The sequence below is a fragment of the Meles meles genome, chromosome 7 (genome assembly GCF_922984935.1).
Source record: "Meles meles chromosome 7, mMelMel3.1 paternal haplotype, whole genome shotgun sequence".
Classification (NCBI taxonomy): Eukaryota; Metazoa; Chordata; class Mammalia; order Carnivora; family Mustelidae; genus Meles; species Meles meles.
The window spans coordinates 3144304-3163129 of record NC_060072.1 but is presented as its reverse complement, the minus strand read 5'-3'; the positions used below and the strand labels follow the sequence as shown (position 1 = coordinate 3163129).

Genomic DNA, 18826 nt, shown 5'->3' with positions numbered 1-18826 from the left:
GCGGCACGGCTGAGCCAGGGGCTCCGTACGTTCGCGGGTCTGCACGTACTACGGGGGACCCCGGAGCTCTGGTGCACCCCTTCTCCCGACGGCCCCCTCAGCCCTCTGTGCCTGCAGTGCCAGCCCCTGGGGACATGATCTGCCTCCAGGCCACCCCCGCCTCCCGCTTCCGCCTGCTCCTCCCACGCTCCACGCAGCAGCTGGGGCTCTAGGAGACCCGGGCTCCAGTTGGCCACGCTGCTCGGGGTTCCCACGGCCCCACAAACCACGTTCTGTTCCCGGCTCCCCGGGCGGGTCCCTGCGGCTCGGCACCCACGGCTGCGTGCCCGGTGGGGCTCTGGAAGCAGGCGCTCCGCTCGCCCCGTGTTTCTGGGTGCAAACCCACTCCAACGGGGCTCGTTTGAGATGCTCGTTCAGAGTCTTATTTGTTTCATGACAAATTTGAAGAAAAAAACCAAAACTATGCCCACGTTAGCCACAATTCTGTGTGTCTGTGCGTGAAGGGACCAAGAGGAGAAGAGACGTGGGAGGGACGTGGCGGCCACGCTCCGCGAGGGGCTGCTCCTACCTGTTCTCGCAGTACTGGCCGTAGTGGCCGGGCCCACACTCGCACACGTAGCCCCGCGGGGACCCGGGCCTGTGCACGCACGCCGAGACGTGCTCGCAGGGGTTCAGGTGGCACACGTCCACACATTGCCTTCCGAAGTACCCTGTGGGGACAGGCCAGCGTCACCGCCACCCCAGAACCTGCCCGCGACGCTCCTCGTCCCCGCGCCAGAGCCAGAGCCTCGGGGGAAGATGTCTCAGGCCGTCTGCATCTTCCCCACACTCTGCTCCCCCTGCCACGCCGCCACGGAGGGACGTGGTGGAGACGCTCGGTGTCACGGGACACACCAACGTGCCGTGGGTCGGACCTGGAAATGCAGCGACGAGGGCCTCCCGGGTCCCCCTCCACCGAGAGGGCGGGAGGCCTAGGGGAGGGAGTCCCGGCCACCCCGGGTCACGCAGTGGGATCGCAGCCCCTCAAAATCCAGGCAACCACTGAAAGTATCAACTTTGAAAGTGGGAATTTCTCATGAATTCTCTGCCTCGTCTCACCGTGCGTTCTGAGACTAAAGCCTGGAGGCCCCATGTCCCAAGTGAGCACCCGACGTACGAATCCGCCCCGAGAAGAGACCCCTCTTCCCAGTCACAGAGGCGCAGGCCTCGCAGACCCGCGGCCCCAGCGGGGGCACTCCTGCTTGCCCCGACGCGCTCTCCGCACCAAAGCCCTGCCCTCCGCCGCCGGGCTTCAGGACGGGCTTCAGGACGGCTTCAGGGGTGCGGGCGCACGGCTCCCACCTTCGTCGCAGACGCAGGAGTAGCCGTCCCAAGTGTCACGGCAGCGGCTGTGCGGAGGGCAGGGGTTGGAGGAGCAGGGGTCCTCCACGTCGCAGCCGTCCTTCACCCTGACCTTGAGGGCGTCGTCCATGTTCAGCGTGGCGATGTTGGTGGACGTCTCCCCCATCCTCACTCCCTGAGTTGGAAAGGGGCAGTCAGGTTCAGTCCAGCCTCTTGGGGTTGCAGGGACCTCAAAAGGCAACCAGGGGCTAAGAGAGCCCCAAATTCTCTCGGGTCCCCAAGAAGCAAGGCCTCATTGTGCACGGGGCACGGGGAAGGGCAGGGTCACGTGCGCTGCCTTCTGGCGTGTGGTCGGGGTAGGTGGACCAGCGGTCCGGAAGCGAAGACCCACAACACCATGGCTGGTGCAGGAAGAAAAAGTGAACAAGGACAGAGGGAGAGCATGGCCCCTGATGAAGGCAGGCGAGGCGCCTCGGGGGGCGGGGGCATCGCGGCAGAGGATGGGGACCACGCGGGGCCGCACACTGGAGGACATCGGGGAGGTCGAAGGCTGCCCCTGGGGAGGGCAGGCGCGTGGAGGGGAGGCACGTAGGGTTCCCTGCTCTGCAGCAGGAGGCCCGGGGGTATGACCGGGGCTACTCGATTAACGGCTCCCCCAGCTGCCGCTAGAACACCCGCTCCAGGGGACAATGGTGGCACCAGTCAGGTGAGCACGGGGGAGGGGGTGGGGGCAGCGAGGGCCACATTCCAGACAGGACACGAAGGCGGAGCTGCGGGTGGCAGACTGTGGCGTGGGGACGGGGATGCAGGGGGTGCTGGAGGGGGACCGCGGGGAAGATGGGTCCAAGCTAGAAGCAGGGTCTGCTACGGTGGGGTTGGCTGAGACCCGCCATTCATTTACTGAAACCAGCCACTGCTCGACGGCTCTGCAGGCGCCTTGTGACGGGATGCGCCCCACGGCCCCGCCGTACCTGCATACAGCCCCGGAAACCGCGGCGCACCGTGACCTTATCCTCCGACACGCCGCCCACGACGACGCTTCTCATCCTCAAGCCTGGGAGCTGGTTCCCGATCTGCACCGTGTCCTGAGCGAGGAGAGGGGGCTACATCCACAGGCGGGAAACACCTGGGAGGAACGTGCTCGAAGGCCCATCTGGGATGGGAGCACTTGTCCGGTGTGCCCTGGCCCCCTCTGGTACCCAGGGCTCATCTGCTCAGCTGCCGTCACGCAGCACCATGCTGGGGGAAGGACCTGTGCCTTGTTCATTTATGTGCCCCAGAGGCACAGAGCGAGCACGCAGTCGTGACTCACGACAGCTCCGCTACGAGGAACCACTGTGGGGGGTGCTAACGGCACCGTGACGGGACCCAGAGTCCAGAAGCAGACCGTCGGGAAAGGCACAGACACGGGCGCCCACAGCATACGGCAGCACGCGACACCCAAACTCCGGGGCCCAGAACGTGTGTCCCCAAATCCTCTAGGGCTCTGGCAGGTCCTGGCACACAGAGGGGTCGCTCTGTTCTCTCACGGGCCCAGGGAAGGTGTCTGTTCCAAAGAGGGTACAGGCGCCGACTCACCTGGTCCAGCCCATAGTCCAAGGTCATGACCGCCAGGTACTTGATGTCTTTGCCCTCCTTGGCGCTCTTCAGCTCTATCAACAGGTGGTGCCACTCCCCGTCAGTCACGCGGGACCTGGACAACCTCATGGAAGCCACGTCTGAGGGACCATGGGACACCTCGAACTGGACATACTTGTTTAGGATCTGGAGGACAGGGAGAGCCAGACCCACCAGCTGACGTGATGACAGCGGAAGAGAAAGTGCTCTGCGGTCACCGAAATAACAAAGCCGCGCACACACACCTACCACAGGGCTCGGGGCCGAAGACAGACCTAAAAATGAGGCCAAGTTTCATTTCTAATTATCGCCCGTTTCACTCTTCAGACTCACGTGCCTTTTTCTGGGGCAAGAAGGGTCAAATGTGGACAGAGCCAGGTAAGATAAAGCCCACTGGACTTAATTACTGGCAACAACCCCAGGTGTGGTTCCGAGCTCTTATTTCTGGAGATTCTAGAGGCGCGCGTTCCACTTTATGAGACGGGATTCAGGCCACCACGGTTATGTGTTTGTACAAAACAAAAAAACAGCTGCTGGGCCTAAGGGTGTTCAGGTTTGAAGAAAACATAGCCAGGAGCGATGCCAGGATCCTATTTGCCCTAACGAGGGACTGGGTAGTTGGCACCAGCCCTCCCCCGGAGAACCGCGAGACAGACACTAGAACCGCCGTCTGAAGGCATCAGTGACTCAAGGCAGAGTGACGGAGCCACGAGCAAGTAGAAGACGGTAATCTGCGGGACCAGACTTGGGGTGTTCACTTCTGCTGACCGTTGGCGGCTGGTTCTGGAAGACACAGCGGAGGCTGGAAGCTGAGCGGAGCTTTCCAGTCTCCTGGCGCTGGATGATAAAAACCGGAATTCAGAGCCTGGTCAGGGTGGATGGGGGGCTTGCTGGAAGCAAACGTGAGGGGCAGGGACAGCACCATTCTAGTTTCCAGTTCTCACTGTCTTTGATAGGATGTTCGGCACTCAATCAAAAGTAACCCAGCATGGGAGGAGACAAGACAGTGCTCGTGAACACCAAGAGAAGCAAGCAACTGGAAACGGAGGCTGGAAACAGAGCACCGCCCCCCGCCCCTCCCAGGGATCCGTAAAATAGAGTCATCAGACACAGACTTGCCAATAATAACGGGAACCACAGAACTTTCAAGGAAACAAGTTTGGGTGACTATTAGACTCTTATTTTTGTGGATAAACGTTCTATTTCGGGAGATAAGATTCAAGCTAGCCAGTTTGAAGATGTGTAAGAAGATGGGGACATGGAAGTGCAACTCACGTAAGATACTCGTGTTGAAAGATCATCTCAAGCAAAGAACAGCTTAGAAAAACACGAACAACTATCAACACACTGTTTCAAAGAGACACGCCTAAAATGTAAAGATTCAGAAGCGCTGAAAGTAAAAGGCCAGAAAAAGAGACATCCTGTAAACACCAACCCAAAGAGATCTGGTGTAGCTCTAGGAATGACACAAAGGAGACCTGAAGGCAAACAAAGAAATTCCAGAGATGAAAGCGATTTTCATACTGATGACAGCGCTGCTTATCCAGGAAGACAAAACAATTCTGAATTTGTATGCGCCTAATAACACAGCCTCAAAATGGACAAAGCAAAACTTGACAGAACCAAAAGGGCGAAGACATAAATCCACCACGAGGATAACTCGTGCTCAGTAACCAAGCAGAGAAACAACACCACCAAAAAATCAGTAATGAAAAAGAAGGTCCGAACACCCCAATTAGCAAACTTCACTATTTGATGTATCCAGAACCCAACTGCAGAACACGTATGCGGAACGTGAAGGTGGGACATTCACGAGAAAGAGGAGATGCTGGGCTGTGAAGCAAGTGCCACGCACCTCGAGGCTCTGGAATCACACAGCATGCCTTCTCCAACCTGCAGCTACGCCAGAATCAACAACAAAATGGTTTACTAGAAGATGCCACCCGTTTGCTGATTCAGAAACATACTCCGGGGTGCCTGGGTGGCTCGGTCAGTGAAGCGTCTAACTCTGGATTTTGGCTCAGGTCTTGATCTCAGGGTCGTGGGATCGAGCCCCACTTTGGGCTCCATGCTCAGCACAGAGTCTGCTCCAGAGTCTGTCCTTCTCCCTTTCCCTCTGCCCCTCCCCACTGTTTGCATGCGTGCGTGCTGTCTTGCAAATAAATAAATAAAATCCTTAAAAAGAAATCTTTTTTTTTTTTTTTTTGAAAGAAAGGGAGAGTGTGCATAAGCTTGGGTGCTGGGAGAAGCAGAAGGAGAGACAGAATCCCAAGCAGGCTCCACGCCTCGTGCGGAACCCAACACGGGGCTCGATCTCGAGACCCCGAGATCACATTCTGCACTGAAATCAAGAGTTAGACACTCAACCGAGGGAGCCACCAGGCACCCCAAAATACTTCTACGTACCCCACGGATCAAGAAAGAGATCATGATGGGAAAACAGAAGGTATTTCCAACTGATTATAAAGACAATGCAACTAATTATGTGTTTTGGTTTTTAGTCTTAGTCGGGAGCGACAGCAAGGTGACCCTTCACCTTCTTACGCCGCGTCCCCTTTCGTCCACAGGAGTGCCGTCAACCTCCTTCGCTCCCCTGGCTGTGCCCTCTCACCGTCCTTGCCCACGGAAGCCCAAGACAGTGATCAACAATAAACATGACGTCTGTCTACGGACAAAGGCGAAAGCATGACTCCCAGGCCCACGCACAGCGACTGCGTGCCTGTTCCGGTCTGCTGCCGGGTTGGAGAGGAGCATTCGACAATAGCCAGGTGATCCCCCTTGACAATGCAGGCGGAGCGAGGGCGCGGGAGAGCAATTACCCGAATTGTGTGGGCTGCAGGATGACTGCGTAGCTGGTTGTAGCTGGTCGTAGCTGGTCGGGCTGCCACGGATGCCAGGAACACCTACGCAGCTGCCCCACAGAGCTCACAGGCCTGCAGGAGGCCTGCCTTCAGACATGCCATGTAGAAATAACGCAGAACATGCCCGTATTGCCCAGCTGACCGGTTGGGCCCTGGAGTGGACTTCTGGGTCTGGAGGGTCTGGAGGGTCAGGAGGATCCCCCCAAGGCCACTCGTCTTGCCACCCAGACTTCCACGGGGAGGAGCTGGCCATAGTCCCCCGCCAAAAAAACCCCTAAATTTTTGGATTAGCTATCCATAACGTAATCACTCAAACAACACCAGAGTTCTTGGCTTTCACTGTTGGTTCCTCCTATAGCGTACTTTTTCCTACAGAGACACACAGTGCCCAATGACAACCTGCGAGTTCTGATTCATCACCTGAGTCGAAAACAGCCAATTTAATTTGTTCCGACAGTGAAACAACCACAGAGGAAAAATACCATCCCGAGGCAGAACTGAGCTTGCCAAGTGCTGGCCCAGAGTTAGCCTCTGGGACTGCTGGTAAACCTGCGAAATCACGAGTTAATAAGGGGAACACAGTGACAGCTGTAATTATGGGATACGCAGCCTGCACCTTCAGTGTGACCTGAACGGGAAACGTGCTGGGGCTGAGCCGGCAGGCAGGGGAGCAGGACAGGTCCAGGGAGAGAGGCTTCTGCCGGAGGGCTGTGGCCCCAGCCCCCTGCCCGCACAGGGTGAGTCACAGCCCCTTAAGACCCCGTCCTCACAGGTCTGTGGGTCCCGCGCCTGCTGACCTCTGACACGGAGCTCACAGGGGGCTTCGGGCAGTGCCTCTGTCCCCGCCACTCACAAGTGTTACCAAGCGGGCAGCCCCCAGGAGTGATGGAAGGGGGCCATGGGGATGCCACAGAGGCTGGGTGACAAGGGAACGAGGCTTCCCCAAACGAAAAGAGACGGGAGTGGACGCTCCGTGGGGTCCATCTCACGTCTGACCTTCTCTGACCGCAGCACAGCCCGCTTTGCCTGGGGACAGACGTCTACTCCGCACGAGGACGTGCAGTCCCCGGGCCCAGGACAGCGGAGAGGAAGGAAACACAGATCCGTCCCCCAAGTCGGGGGAGCCGTCACAGCTGGGCAGACCGACCCTGGGGCACAGCGGGGAGCTCAGAGCCAGTCCAGCCCCGAGGCACAAGAGGAGCTCAGTCTGGACAGAGACTCAGTGTGGCTGAAGACCATGCAGGACCCGTGCGAAGGGGGTTGGCGCCCCTGTGGCTACGTGCACCCCATCCTCCGTCACACGTGCACAGACACGCGCAGACACACACATGCACAGACACGTACACGTACTTGAAGAAAACTCCTGAAGAAAGGCGGGAAAAAGCCACCTGGCTATGGAATTCCTTCTAATCCCGGGTCCCACCAGCCGCCGCCGTGTGGGGAGGCAGATGGGGTCTGAAAAGGGTCACAAGGTGGCCTTTCTGGCGGGGGGAGAACCCCGGGATGTGGCACCCCAGGTGAGGGTGTTCAGAGGAAGAGGGTTTGCTCAAGAACCTTCCATCCCCCCATCGCTGCAGACAGAACGTGCCGGGAGACGGGAGACGGCAGGTCTGCACCCCGGGCCCCGCCGGTGCAGAGTCCCCCGAACCCTGCAGCCCATCAAACCTCGGGCTGGCAGCGCGGGCGGGAGTGCCGGGGCTCGGCCCGCCCGCTGGAGTCGCTGCGTGACTCGCACAACCTGCAGGAACGCCCGTTTCCCCACATGAAATGTCCAGAGAGCTGGGAGGACGCAAGAGGGAGCCGCTTGTGGAGCAAAAACCAGGGAGGACGGCATGCTAACAGCATGCTTTAAGGCTTTTAGCAACTGCTTACCCGACGTTTTAAATCGCAAAACAGTCAAGTCCAGAAAGATTAAGACAGCACCCGCAGAAGGGGCTCCAAGTTCAGGAGGACCCAGGAACGTCAGGGTGCCAGGCCACACAGCCCCCTTGAGCCCGTGGCCGCAGCCTCGAGCCTCGGGGACCCCTGTCCCTGCCGGCAGGTGCTCGCCGCCGCCTCCAGCGCCAGACACCCGGGGGCCACAGCCAGGATCTAAAACACACCTTGGCTGAGTTCTGCAGCCGAGAGGCCGGGCCATGGATCCAGCCAGCCCCGCACCTACTCCATCTCGACGATAAAGGAAGAAAGAAAGCGCTGGAATCGACCCCCCCGTGGGAACCGTAGCTGCACACCGGATTCCCTGTGCTCTTCCCGCGTATGAATGGCGAGATTGTGCGGCCTGCTGGGAGATCAGGCTCGTGTTTCCTTTCTTACTCTCCTGGGGACCCCGCCGGGCCGGTGCGGGCCAAGGGGGGGCAGCAAGTGGCGAGGCCCCCTCCCTGCCCCTGGGTGCCGGGGGCCCATGCGTGCGCCCTGGGAGCTCAGGCTGCCCCCCTCGGGTGCACGCCGGCCCTGCCGCTGCCCGGGGAGGGGGCGGGGGGTGGACGTGGTTCTCCCTCACCTGCAGATGGAGCCTGGAGGACGCGCCTGCCACGGCCTCCATCAGCACGCCGTCCTCCTTCCTGGTCCGGAACATGAGCCCCAGGTACCAGGGCACGGAGATGGTGATGTCCAGGTCGCTCCAGGACACGAGGCTCTCCCCGCTGAAGCGCTGGGGGTGCGGCATGACTGTGGACACAGAAGTGCGGGGCCCTGGACATCAGACATGCCGCAGGGAAGCTTCTTCAGTTGTGGGGGGGCAGGGCAGGCTCCCAGGGAGGCGGGGGGGGGCAGGATTTTTATTTCAATTCAAAGGCCAGTCTCGGACTTTGCGTGTCCAGCGTCCAATCCTGAGTCCGGGAGCTGCAGGCTTCCAAGAGCCCACCCCTGGGGCACCTGCCGCCTTCCTGGGGAGGAGGAGACAGGCTTGTGGGGAGGTTCTCAGTCCCGGCCAGGGCATAACAAGGGGCTCTTGGGCCAGCTGGCAGGCACAGTGCAGTGGCTTGAGTCCTTGGGCTCAGCAGACGGGTGCTGGGGGTCTGCGAGCACAACCCACGTGCCCCACCCCCCACCTACTGGGGGGTGCACCCGGGGGGCAGGAGCAGGGTCCCCCAGAGGGGCAGTATGGGCCTGCCGTGACGACCACACACGTGTGCCAGCACCCCCAGCTCAACCCCGCAGCCTAACCAGCCCTCATCCGTGTCCCGGGTGGGCTCCGACCCCCAGGCACACCGGCCATTGTCGCTCGCTCTATTCCTGGTGATGGGCATGGAGGTGGGGAGGCCGCTGGCCAGCCGAAGGCTCCAGCACATTTTGGGGGAGGTGACCGTGTCACCAGGGAGGTGACAATGGGCAGACTGAGAGCCTCATGTGGTCTGTTACACACGGAAAAACCGGGTGCCAGGTGGGCCTCACTGTCTCCAGACCCCGGGTGTCACATAGGGGCACCCCCCCCGGGGGGCAGCCCGATGACAGCACAGGGCACGCCAACTGGGGGCTGCCTCCGGGGGCAACACCTTCATGCGCCCCGGGCTGTCTGTTTCCTGCTCTTATGAACCCAGCGTTGGCATCTGTTTTCTCTGGCTGGGCTCACGGTCTCCATAACAGGAACTCGGCGCGGGCGGGTGTCCACCCGGCTGCCGCCCCAGCTTCCTGCACACACCGCCCAGCCGGGTGCTGCGTGTGCTCCTATGCCCCACCGTGGCCAACGTCTGAGGACACACAGGCCACCGTGGGAGCCCAGACGCCCCAGAGTGAGGGCCCCGAGGCCCCGAGGCTGGACAGGCCCCCAGGCCAGCCCCTCACCTTGTTCGCAGTTCTTCCCGCCGAACCGGAGTGGGCACTCACAGAGGTAGGTGTCCCACCGGCTGACACAGGTGCCCCCATTCTGACACCAGGTCCCCTCACAGAAGTTCCTCTGAGCAGCGCAGCCTGGGGACACAGAGCGGGGAGCACCAGGGGACTGCATCGGTCACAGGGGAATGGTCGCTGTTTGCTGAGACCGACCCGCGTGGTGGGAAGACAGCCCCGTGAGCAGCAGCCCTGAGGGGAGGCAGGCTGGCCTGAGACCCCCCGACAGCTGGAAGACCATCAGAAGTGGCACAGGACACACGGCCTGTCCTGCTAGCCAGCTGGGACACCAGGGGACACACCCGAGTGCACTGCCCAGCCCCGTGGTGTCCCGCATCGCACGCTGCAGAACGCCCAGCCCCGGGGCAGCACCTCCATGAGCCGGGGCTCCCCACTTGCAGGTCCACAGCTGGGGGAACATGGGCTCAGCTTGAGAAGCAGTCATGGGCCGAGCTGTGGTGATGGCCGTCCCCTGCGTGGCCGTCCACGCCATACCTGCCCTTGTGCCGTTGTTGGCAATGAAGCTGGCCATGTCCACATTCCTCCCATCCACGGTCAGGTTCCGCATGCAGCCCACAAACTGCCGATTTTGCACCGGGAAGGCTTCAGGCAGGTTGGGGACGCCGCCCAAGAGCAGAGGGCCGGTCAGGTCCAGGGACCTGGGGATGCAAAGCCGACCCGTCCGGCCTCTGGGTCTGGCTAGCCAGAGGCGGTGCTGGGGTCCCGATGCTGTCATCCCATCACAGTGGCCTATGCCACCAGACACACCCAGCACCGACAAGTGAACAGGGAAGCAGGCGGCCAACGGGCCAGGACACAAAAGCCAGATCCTACTTCCAGGGCCACCACCAGCCCCTCGAACCCAAGTCACATCCAAACGGAGTCCCATCTGCAGCCGGGCCAGTCCAGCCCACGCAGAACGACCAGTCCAGCCCATGCCAAACAGTGGCATGACCCCCTCCGAGCTCTGATGACCTTGAGCTCCCAGCAAATTAGACCCTGATTCTGTGTACGTACCTGCATGGCCACGGGCAAGGGGCCTAATCTGTCCAGTGACATCTTCCTTATCCGTAAAATGGGCATGACCCCACCTCCCCCACACTGCTCCGGACACTCGGCACAGATTGGGTGGTCTAATGGTGGGCTTCCAAACTTACTGCCACCAAAACACGATTAGAGAGGAACAGGACCGTCTGCTCTGACTCGGGGGACGACGGCCTGACGGCTGTCTGCGCTAACAGTCAGTTTCTGAGTAAGCATGATCCACAGAAAATCTCCAGGATCTAACAGAGGGAGGTGGACAGGACCGCAGGGACCCATGCCCAACGGACTGGGGCCGGCGACACCATGGTCTCTGGGGTCTGTAAGCCAGCCTTGGCCTGGCTGTTACTTTGGCAGAAGTGGTAAGGGAACTTATTCTAGAAGGTTCTGACGTTCAGACGGAAGGCGCCCCGAACAATGGGAGGGACCCTGATTTCAGCCTGGACTGGGGCTGCCGGGGTGCTGAGCCCAAGGCACCCTGCATCAGACCAGGGTCCTGCCCTGGACGACCCTGCTGGGGAGCAGCAGTCACGGCGGGGTGGGGGGTGCCTGGGCCTCCCCTCTCCCGGGACGCTCACTTCTTGGAGCCGCTCTGGGTGCCCTGGGCAGCGCAGCTGTAGTTCCCGATGAGGCTGCCGAAACGCACAGCCACGGCTGTGTCACAGTCGTCCACGGTCACCACGGCCACCTTCTCTCCAGATGGCCCGTGCGGCAGGCCCAGGCGGCCGATGTTGGGCTGTGGGAAGAGAAAGCACAGAAGGCATCAGCGTGTGCTCTCACCGGCGGGCACGTGCCACCCGCGCACGGGCACTGAGGACATAGGAAGGCCGCGTGTGGACAGCCTTGTTTTAAATTCGTTCCCTAAACCAGCTGTACTGGGTACCCCCAAAACGTATGTCCTTGCCAGCACCTCGGAACGTGACCGTCCGTGGAAATAAACGGTCTGCAGGTGTGATTAGCAGAGACGAGGTACCATGTAGCACGGTGGACCCTGGTCCCATGTGACTGGGGACCTTACGAGGCGAGACAGAGCCCTGGGAGAAGGCCGTGTGGCGTAGGAGGAAGACAGAGTGAGGCACCCCAGGCCAAGGAGCCCCAACGGCCACCAGCACCACCCACATCTGAGAGACAACGGGGGGCCGGCCCTGGGAGCCCTCGGACGGAGCTCGGCCCCGCTGACGCCTCGATCCTGGACTTCCGGCCTCCATAACCATCATGGAATAATTTCTGGTGTCCTTAGCCACCCAGTTTGTGAATTTTCTACAGCAGCCAGCACCACAGCCCTGCGACGCCTCCTTCCCCATATTCTGCCTGGCGTCCAAGCAATGGCTGGTCCCGCGGCCACACGCCTCCCGACCCGGGTCCCACTCACAGTTTCACATTCAGGGAGTGGACCCCCGCCGGGCCCCCAGGCACTCCTGGGCCAGGTCTTCCCTCGTCCTGGAATGACTGACCCTCCTGTGCCCCTCAAGGGAAGCTGGGCACACTTCCTGCCCCAAGGCCAAGCCCCACTTGCCTTGGAGCTTCTCCCTCCTCTGCTGTCCCTGAGGGCCTCACGCATACGGTCTCCCCACCGAGCGCGTTATAAGAATTCCTCCCCAACTGGTGGCTTTGGAGAGAGCTGGCTCACTTCTAGAAGAAGCAGGTCCCTTCTCAAGGAGGCTGTGGTTAGCGTCCATGACAGCAACACCAGGCAGCCCCACCCTGTCCCTCGGCACACACACCCCCTCCCAGTCTCCTGGCCTGCCCCTGGAGGACCTGAGCACATGCTCCAGAAAACCCTCAGACAGCGTCCAGCTCAGGCCCGGGAGCCTGCTCACGCCACCAACAATGTGAGCAGGCAGGTCTCAAAGTTCTAGAAAAGGAGCGGGCAGCCAGACAGCCAGCTCGGGCTGGGCCAGGCAGCCCAGCTACGGTCCCCATCTGTCCAGCCCGGGTGATGACAAGACCCACCCGCAGCAGGTGGCCTGGATTAACTCCCGTGGTACGCGTGAAGTGCCTCCAGGCCTCCCAATCAGCTCACGGCACACAGGGCTCCTTCCTCCCCACAGAGGGGACGTGCTTCCCCGGCCCCGACAGCCCTTCCCATCGCGCCTAAAAACAAGACTTGGTGTCCCCCATGAGAGCTCCGGGGTCTGCCTGAGTTTGTAATACGGTGCAATTTTATGCTTCTTTATAATGGTATTCAAAACAGGCAATGGTAAAAAAAAAAAAGAATTTAATTAATCAATGAAATTAATTGACTTAATTAAGTTAATTAAATCCATGTCTTTTAACAAGGAAATGACAACTGCACAGTTCATTCGAAAAGAAATCTTCAGGTCTTCAAAGGAGTAAAGAAGCACCTATTGGGTCGAGGACACTGGGCTAGAAGGCAGGACAAGCAGCTGCTGATAACAGGAGCTCAGCCAGGTGGCCAAACTGTGACGCCACGGGCTGCTCTGTTCATCCTGGTGATGCTCTCCTCCCCTGTGTTGTGCAGTGCACAGCCTGCACCACTGTACATGGTGACCCCAGCTGAGCCTTATACTCCCTCTCAGCCAACCATCTGACTAGAAAAGGTCCATCACTGAACCTCGATTTTTCTACCCACAGAAGAAGCGTTTTATATTAGAATGCCTGTCCTCTCTGTGTTTCGAGAGTGACATCAATAGAAGACACATGATTGTCTCAGGAACCCTTCTTGGGTGAATCCAAGGGAGGCTTTTACTAGGCCACCCAGTACCTTGGTTCCTGGACAATCTTCTTCATTTTCTTTTATATCAGTTGATGAGATCACAAGACCTGAGAAGCTACATCCTCAAAGATTCCACGTTTGATTCAGCAACAGTGAGATGAGTATAAAAAATAATCTGTTTTCTCGCTCTATTACAGCAGCGTGCTTTGGAAAAACACGTCCAAGTGCCTATTAAGGGCTGCTTAAGTGCTGGGTGCCATCCTCGGGAAGAACCATCCCCAGGCCGTGCGAGCCCCGCATTATCTTTACAACTTATAATTTACGTTTTAGAGACTGGGTGGGAGACTTCTCTGAGGACGTAAATGGCATTTATCCTCAGAAAGCTCTCATGAGGCTGAGTTGCCATTCGCAAGACTGTAGTCATTGTAAACGGCTGTCCGTCAGCACCGGGCCAGGTCTCAGGACCCAAGCAAGAGCAGCGTGGGGCGGGGGGGGACACGGGGGGGACACGGGGGGGACGGGAGGCAAAGGCCCCCGCGCTGAGAACACACTTGCTGACTCGGGCCAGCCCACCGCAAAGACAGTCTTCAGAGCCTGGTGCCACTTCATCAAAGCAGCAAGCGTGGCTTTCGGGACAACAGACAGGGTCTGATAAACACCGTCCAACACCTGCTTCTCGATCCCACTCCCGGACCTACGGGCGGTCAGGTCAGAAGCAACAGCCCTTCCAGCCACGAGAGCGAGCACTCCAGACGGGGAATGAGAAGGACCAGCCAGAGACACCGTGAAGTATCCGGGAGAACCGGTGCCCCACAGAGCGCCCCACGGTCCCACCCCTTCTCAGGCCCCAGAACATGCAGCACAGGGGGCAGCGACTTGCCACGCCCGCCCCACGTGCCGACAGCCACCGTGTGGTCAGCCGCCGATGCCGGGAGAGGCACGTGCGGGGGCCTGGGGACACGTGGGGGGAGCTCCTCTAAGAGTCCCCGTGGTACCTGGCAGCTCCCCTACTGGGGACAGACCGGAGAAGCTGAGCACAGGGACTCCCGCGAAAACCTGCTCACGGATGTCCACAGCAGCACCGTAGTCAATAGCGAGGAGGGGGAGACCACCCAGACATCCATCCACAGAAGGATGGATGAACAAAACATGGCCCATGCATTAGATGGAATTATGATCCCGCCTTTAAAAGGGATGGAGCAGTGGCACCTGGGTGGCTCAGGGGGTTAAAGCCTCTGCCTTCGGCTCAGGTCACGGTCACAGGGTCCTGGGATCCAGCCCCGCATCAGGCTCTCTGCTCAGCAGGGAGCCTGATTCCCCCCCTCTCTCTGCCTGCCTCTCTGCCTACTTGTGATCTCTGTCAAATAAATAAATAAAATATTTTTTAAAAAATTAAAAAAATAAAAGGGACGGAGCAGTGAGGGCGGCTACAGCACAGTGAGATTCCAGAACAGGACGCTAAGTGACAGCCACTGGACACAAAGGTTCTCGTGTCGCAGGACTCAACTTATGTGAAATGTCCAGGACACAGCGATCCATAGACAGAAAGCAGCCCAGAGGTTTTGGGGGCTGGGGGAGATTCGGAGGCAGTGCTGGGGGTACAGAGTCTCCTCTTCGGGTACTGGGAAGCTCTCCGACCTAGACGGAGGTGGCGGTGGTACCATGTTCGCGAACGCGCGGCGCGGCCCCGAGAGGCTCACTTTACAACGGTTCCTCTTATGTGACGTGAACTGCGGTTGTCTGGATGGGCAGCTGCCCTCCTCGACCCCCGTGGCCGCGATCTACCCGGGCAACCACTAGGAAGCTCCTTCCCATTGTGATCTGGAAAGTGGGGCTAAGAGGCACCTTGTGGCCTGCGTGTCCAGACCATCCACCCACGACAAAATGCGGGAAAGAGCAGCGGCTCTCGGTCAGGGCGGGCGGGGTGCAGGCAGCGCGGGTCAGGCCGAGAAGCGAGACGAACACACGGGCAGGAGCCCTGGACTGGGGCTCGGGTCGTCTGCTCTTGCCAACGGAAGACAAGGCACGTCTCACCTGACTCAGCCAGTGTGTGGAAGGAACTCCCCGCGGGGCAGACATCGGAGCGCCGTGGCAGCCCCCGCTGACTTCCGTGTGGCCAGCTCTCGTGTTTGAAGAAGGGAGAACGGTTTGAGCTGCTCATTCAGAGCGCGGACGTGGGGATTTGGCACAGGCGAATGAGAGAGAGCTCACGGGGGCTCTGCCGGCACGGGTACAGAGGAACGAGATAAAGAACAAGACAAAAACAAACGGTCTCCAATATTCTTAAGAATTGTGAACCTTCGCCACGCATTTGCACACAAGAAAAAGACACGGGAAGCGAGGGGGTCACGTGGCAACAATTCTCACGTTAGAAAGGGGCTGGACACAGGCAGGGCGAAGGCTGGCATCCCTGCCTCTCTCTTCCCCGGGCTCAGCTTGCCCGCTGGGGCGGCCAGCCAGACCTCGGGGGGCCCCACACCTGCAGCAGCGTGGCCTGGACACCAGGGTCCGAGCAAAGCAGGCAAACCAGAGGCACAGGCCAGCCAGGAGGGCCTGTGAAGGGTGCACAGGGGGCCCTGAGCAGAGCCGACCACGGGGCAGGTGGAATTGGGGCCCGCAAGGACAGACCCCACTGTGCTCACCCCTGCCACCAAATGAGAAAAACCAAGAGGGTTGTCATGCCCTTTGGGCAGGGCACCCGAAAGCAAAAAGCTGCGACTCCGCGCAGATCCAGGTTCTTGATTTTCAGTAAGGCAATCAGAAGTCATCATTTAGGGTCTGTCCCTTTCTCTTTTTCCTTCAATTTATTTTCTTCTCTACAGGCAGACCCTTCCCGTGCACCTCCATTCAGATGCTCTCAAGCAGCCGGTGGAGATTTTCTTGCCTGCACAAAAGCGCTGGGTCCTTACGAAGTGCTCACATTTCTACAGCCTTTTCCCCCGCCGCAAACAATTCCTCATCAGGGAGGCTGGTGGGGTTCGGTTTCAAGTGCTGGACGCGGGGGGGGGGGGGGAGGCAGCGTGGGGCCGCCTCGAAACCAGACACCAGGAGCGGCGAGTCTTGGGAAGTAAATGGATTCGTGCTCTGGGTCAGAAACGATCAACCAGAATTCACGTCAAAGAATTCACACATGGGTGGACTTTGGGAATGTCACAAGGAGTCAAAATGCAGCCTTGAACATGTACCAAGCCGTCACATTTCACACGCAGGGAGGCTCGGATCGGACGTGAGGGTCTGCTGAACACAGCCCGCGGGCGACGGCCACTGCCCCGGGAAACGTGGGCCGGACTGCCCCCCCAACCCCACCCCAATCCCGGCTCGGAGGCGAACAGCCTTCCCTGGGAAGCAGGCACGACATTTCTTTGAAGCGAATGGGAAGACGGGCTCATGAGGAGAGTAACCCTCGGAAGCACACATAATTCCAGGATCCACACCAGATTCCTAAGGGGGCCTCCGATGGGACGCTGAGGGACGCAAACACGGGACTGAGGTGCTGACTCCCGGGAGGCCCAAAGCAGGGCCAGACGGAGTGCCCACGCTGGTAGGCAGGGAGCAGACCACAGTCTAGCCAGAAACCGCTCTCTCTGAGCCTCAGTTTCCCTACCTGTACCACATGGGTATGGCCTCCCTGCTGCCGTCCCGGCAGGATCCCTGCCCCAGGCAAGCCGGCACACAGGTGCTCCGGACTCCGGGGCAGTGAGGTGCTGGCGGGGATGTACCCCGCATCACACAAGAAAGGGCCAGAGAAGGGATGTGGGAAAGACAGATTAAGGAACCTGGGGGATTTAACCTCAAGTCCCAACCACTTACCATCACCGCACCCTTCGATTCTTCTCAAAGCTCTTAAGCTACTTGATGTCTCTTTTACTTTTTTTTCTTTTAGATTTTATTTATTTCTTTGAGAGCGAGCACACAAGCAGGGGGAGGAGCAGAGGGAGAGGGAGAAGCAGCATCCCCGCTGAGCACGGAGCCTGACAGGGGACTCAACCCCAAGACCCTAGATCATGGCCAAAGCTGAAGGCAGACGCTAAAAGGACGGAGCGCCCCCCGCCAGGCGCCCCAGGCTACTTGATTTTTCTCGCCCCGACTTGCCTTGCTTTCCCCACCCCCCAAGAAAGTCCCTGCTGCAGGAACCCCACCGCCCGCTCACGCCGGATCCCAAACAAGGCGTGGCCACGTCAGACCCATGCACGGGCGCCATGAACATCGGGCCCAGCTGCATCGGACCTGCCGGCGAGCTGCACGGACTACACGGGCTTCCCCAGGGCGTCTTTGAACTCGGCACACGATTCCGTGTCTCCACGAGGACAAAACAGCCTGCTCCCCGAGAACTGGGCTGCCCCGCCCTCCGAGCGGAGCTGGTGCGCACGGCCCAGGCCGGGAGCTGGGTCTCGAGCTACAGCTCACTGCCCTGTTCCTCCTCCGCTGCGTTTGCCGTCAGGGGCTAGGGTCAAAATTCAGTGGCCAGCAGAAGCGCCCCAAAATTAAGGTATGAAAGTATGTAGTTCTCAAGCTTAACGTGAAGGATTAAAAAAAAAATCCTTTCCTGTGACCTTTCCTGATTGTTTTCTTGTACAGACGTTAGAAACCTCTGTCCTGGGGCGCCTGGGTGGCTCAGTGGGTTAAAGCCTCTGCCTTCGGCTCAGGTCATGATCCCAGGGTCCTGGGATCGAGCCCCACATCGGGCTCTCTGCTCAGTGGGGAGCCTGCTTCCCCTCCTTCTCTCTCTGCCTGCCTCTCTGCCTACTTGTAACCTCTGTCAAATAAATATATTTAAAAAAAAAAAAAAAAAAAAAAAAAGAAACCTCTGTCCTGAGGACACAGCTTCCCCCGTAGCCGGCCGGACTGGGCCCTCAGGCAAGGCCACTGCCTGGCCACCAGGTGGGGCAGACAGTTCTGCATTCGGAGACAAGGCCAAGTTCCTGTGCCAGCTGCGGCTGGGGACCGGGCAGGGGCTCCTGACTCCCTCACCCGCTAGTGGCCGGGGGCAGGGTCCCTACCACTCGGCACCTGGGCAGCCTCTTCCGGGGACAGCCACCGCCTCTAGCGTCCTTTGGGAAGAAGACGGAAAAGTGGTTGTGAGCCCCTTTGCAGAGCGCCTGAAGCTAATCTCACGGCAATGGGACGCCCAGCCATGAGAGCGAAGGCTGGCAGGGGACACGGGACAGCGGTGTCCACAGCCTCCAATGAGCATCACCTCCCGGAGGCCAAGACTTCACATCCTCACCCACGTGGGAAACTCACCTGACTTCCTTACCGGTCAGACTCATCTGTAAAATGGGTAAAAATAGCACCTTCTTTGTAGGACTAAATGCATATTGTATTCAAGGTCTGGCTCCGCACCGGCCGCGGGGGGCGCTCCCCCAAACTTTCCTGCTGCCGCGTGTCTGCTAAAAAGATGGGATGAAAAGCCAAAAAAAAAAAAAAAAAAGTGCAAGCGGTTGTTTTCTTGGTATTGTCC

The 18826-nt window shown here is 59.4% G+C and overlaps 1 protein-coding gene across 2 annotated transcripts in view; it reads right to left on the bottom strand.

Moving 5' to 3' along the window:
- Positions 1-18826, bottom strand: part of CELSR1 (cadherin EGF LAG seven-pass G-type receptor 1) — a 132656-nt gene that overhangs the window by 27326 nt on the left and 86504 nt on the right. For both annotated transcript variants that reach the window (XM_046010584.1, XM_046010582.1), the window contains exons 6-13: positions 11267-11424; positions 10143-10306; positions 9603-9728; positions 8320-8486; positions 2920-3105; positions 2313-2426; positions 1342-1516; positions 569-710 (exon numbers count right to left, since the gene is read on the bottom strand). In XM_046010584.1, coding sequence (XP_045866540.1) covers positions 569-710; positions 1342-1516; positions 2313-2426; positions 2920-3105; positions 8320-8486; positions 9603-9728; positions 10143-10306; positions 11267-11424 — 1232 coding nt within the window. The remainder of the gene's footprint in view (positions 1-568; positions 711-1341; positions 1517-2312; positions 2427-2919; positions 3106-8319; positions 8487-9602; positions 9729-10142; positions 10307-11266; positions 11425-18826) is intronic.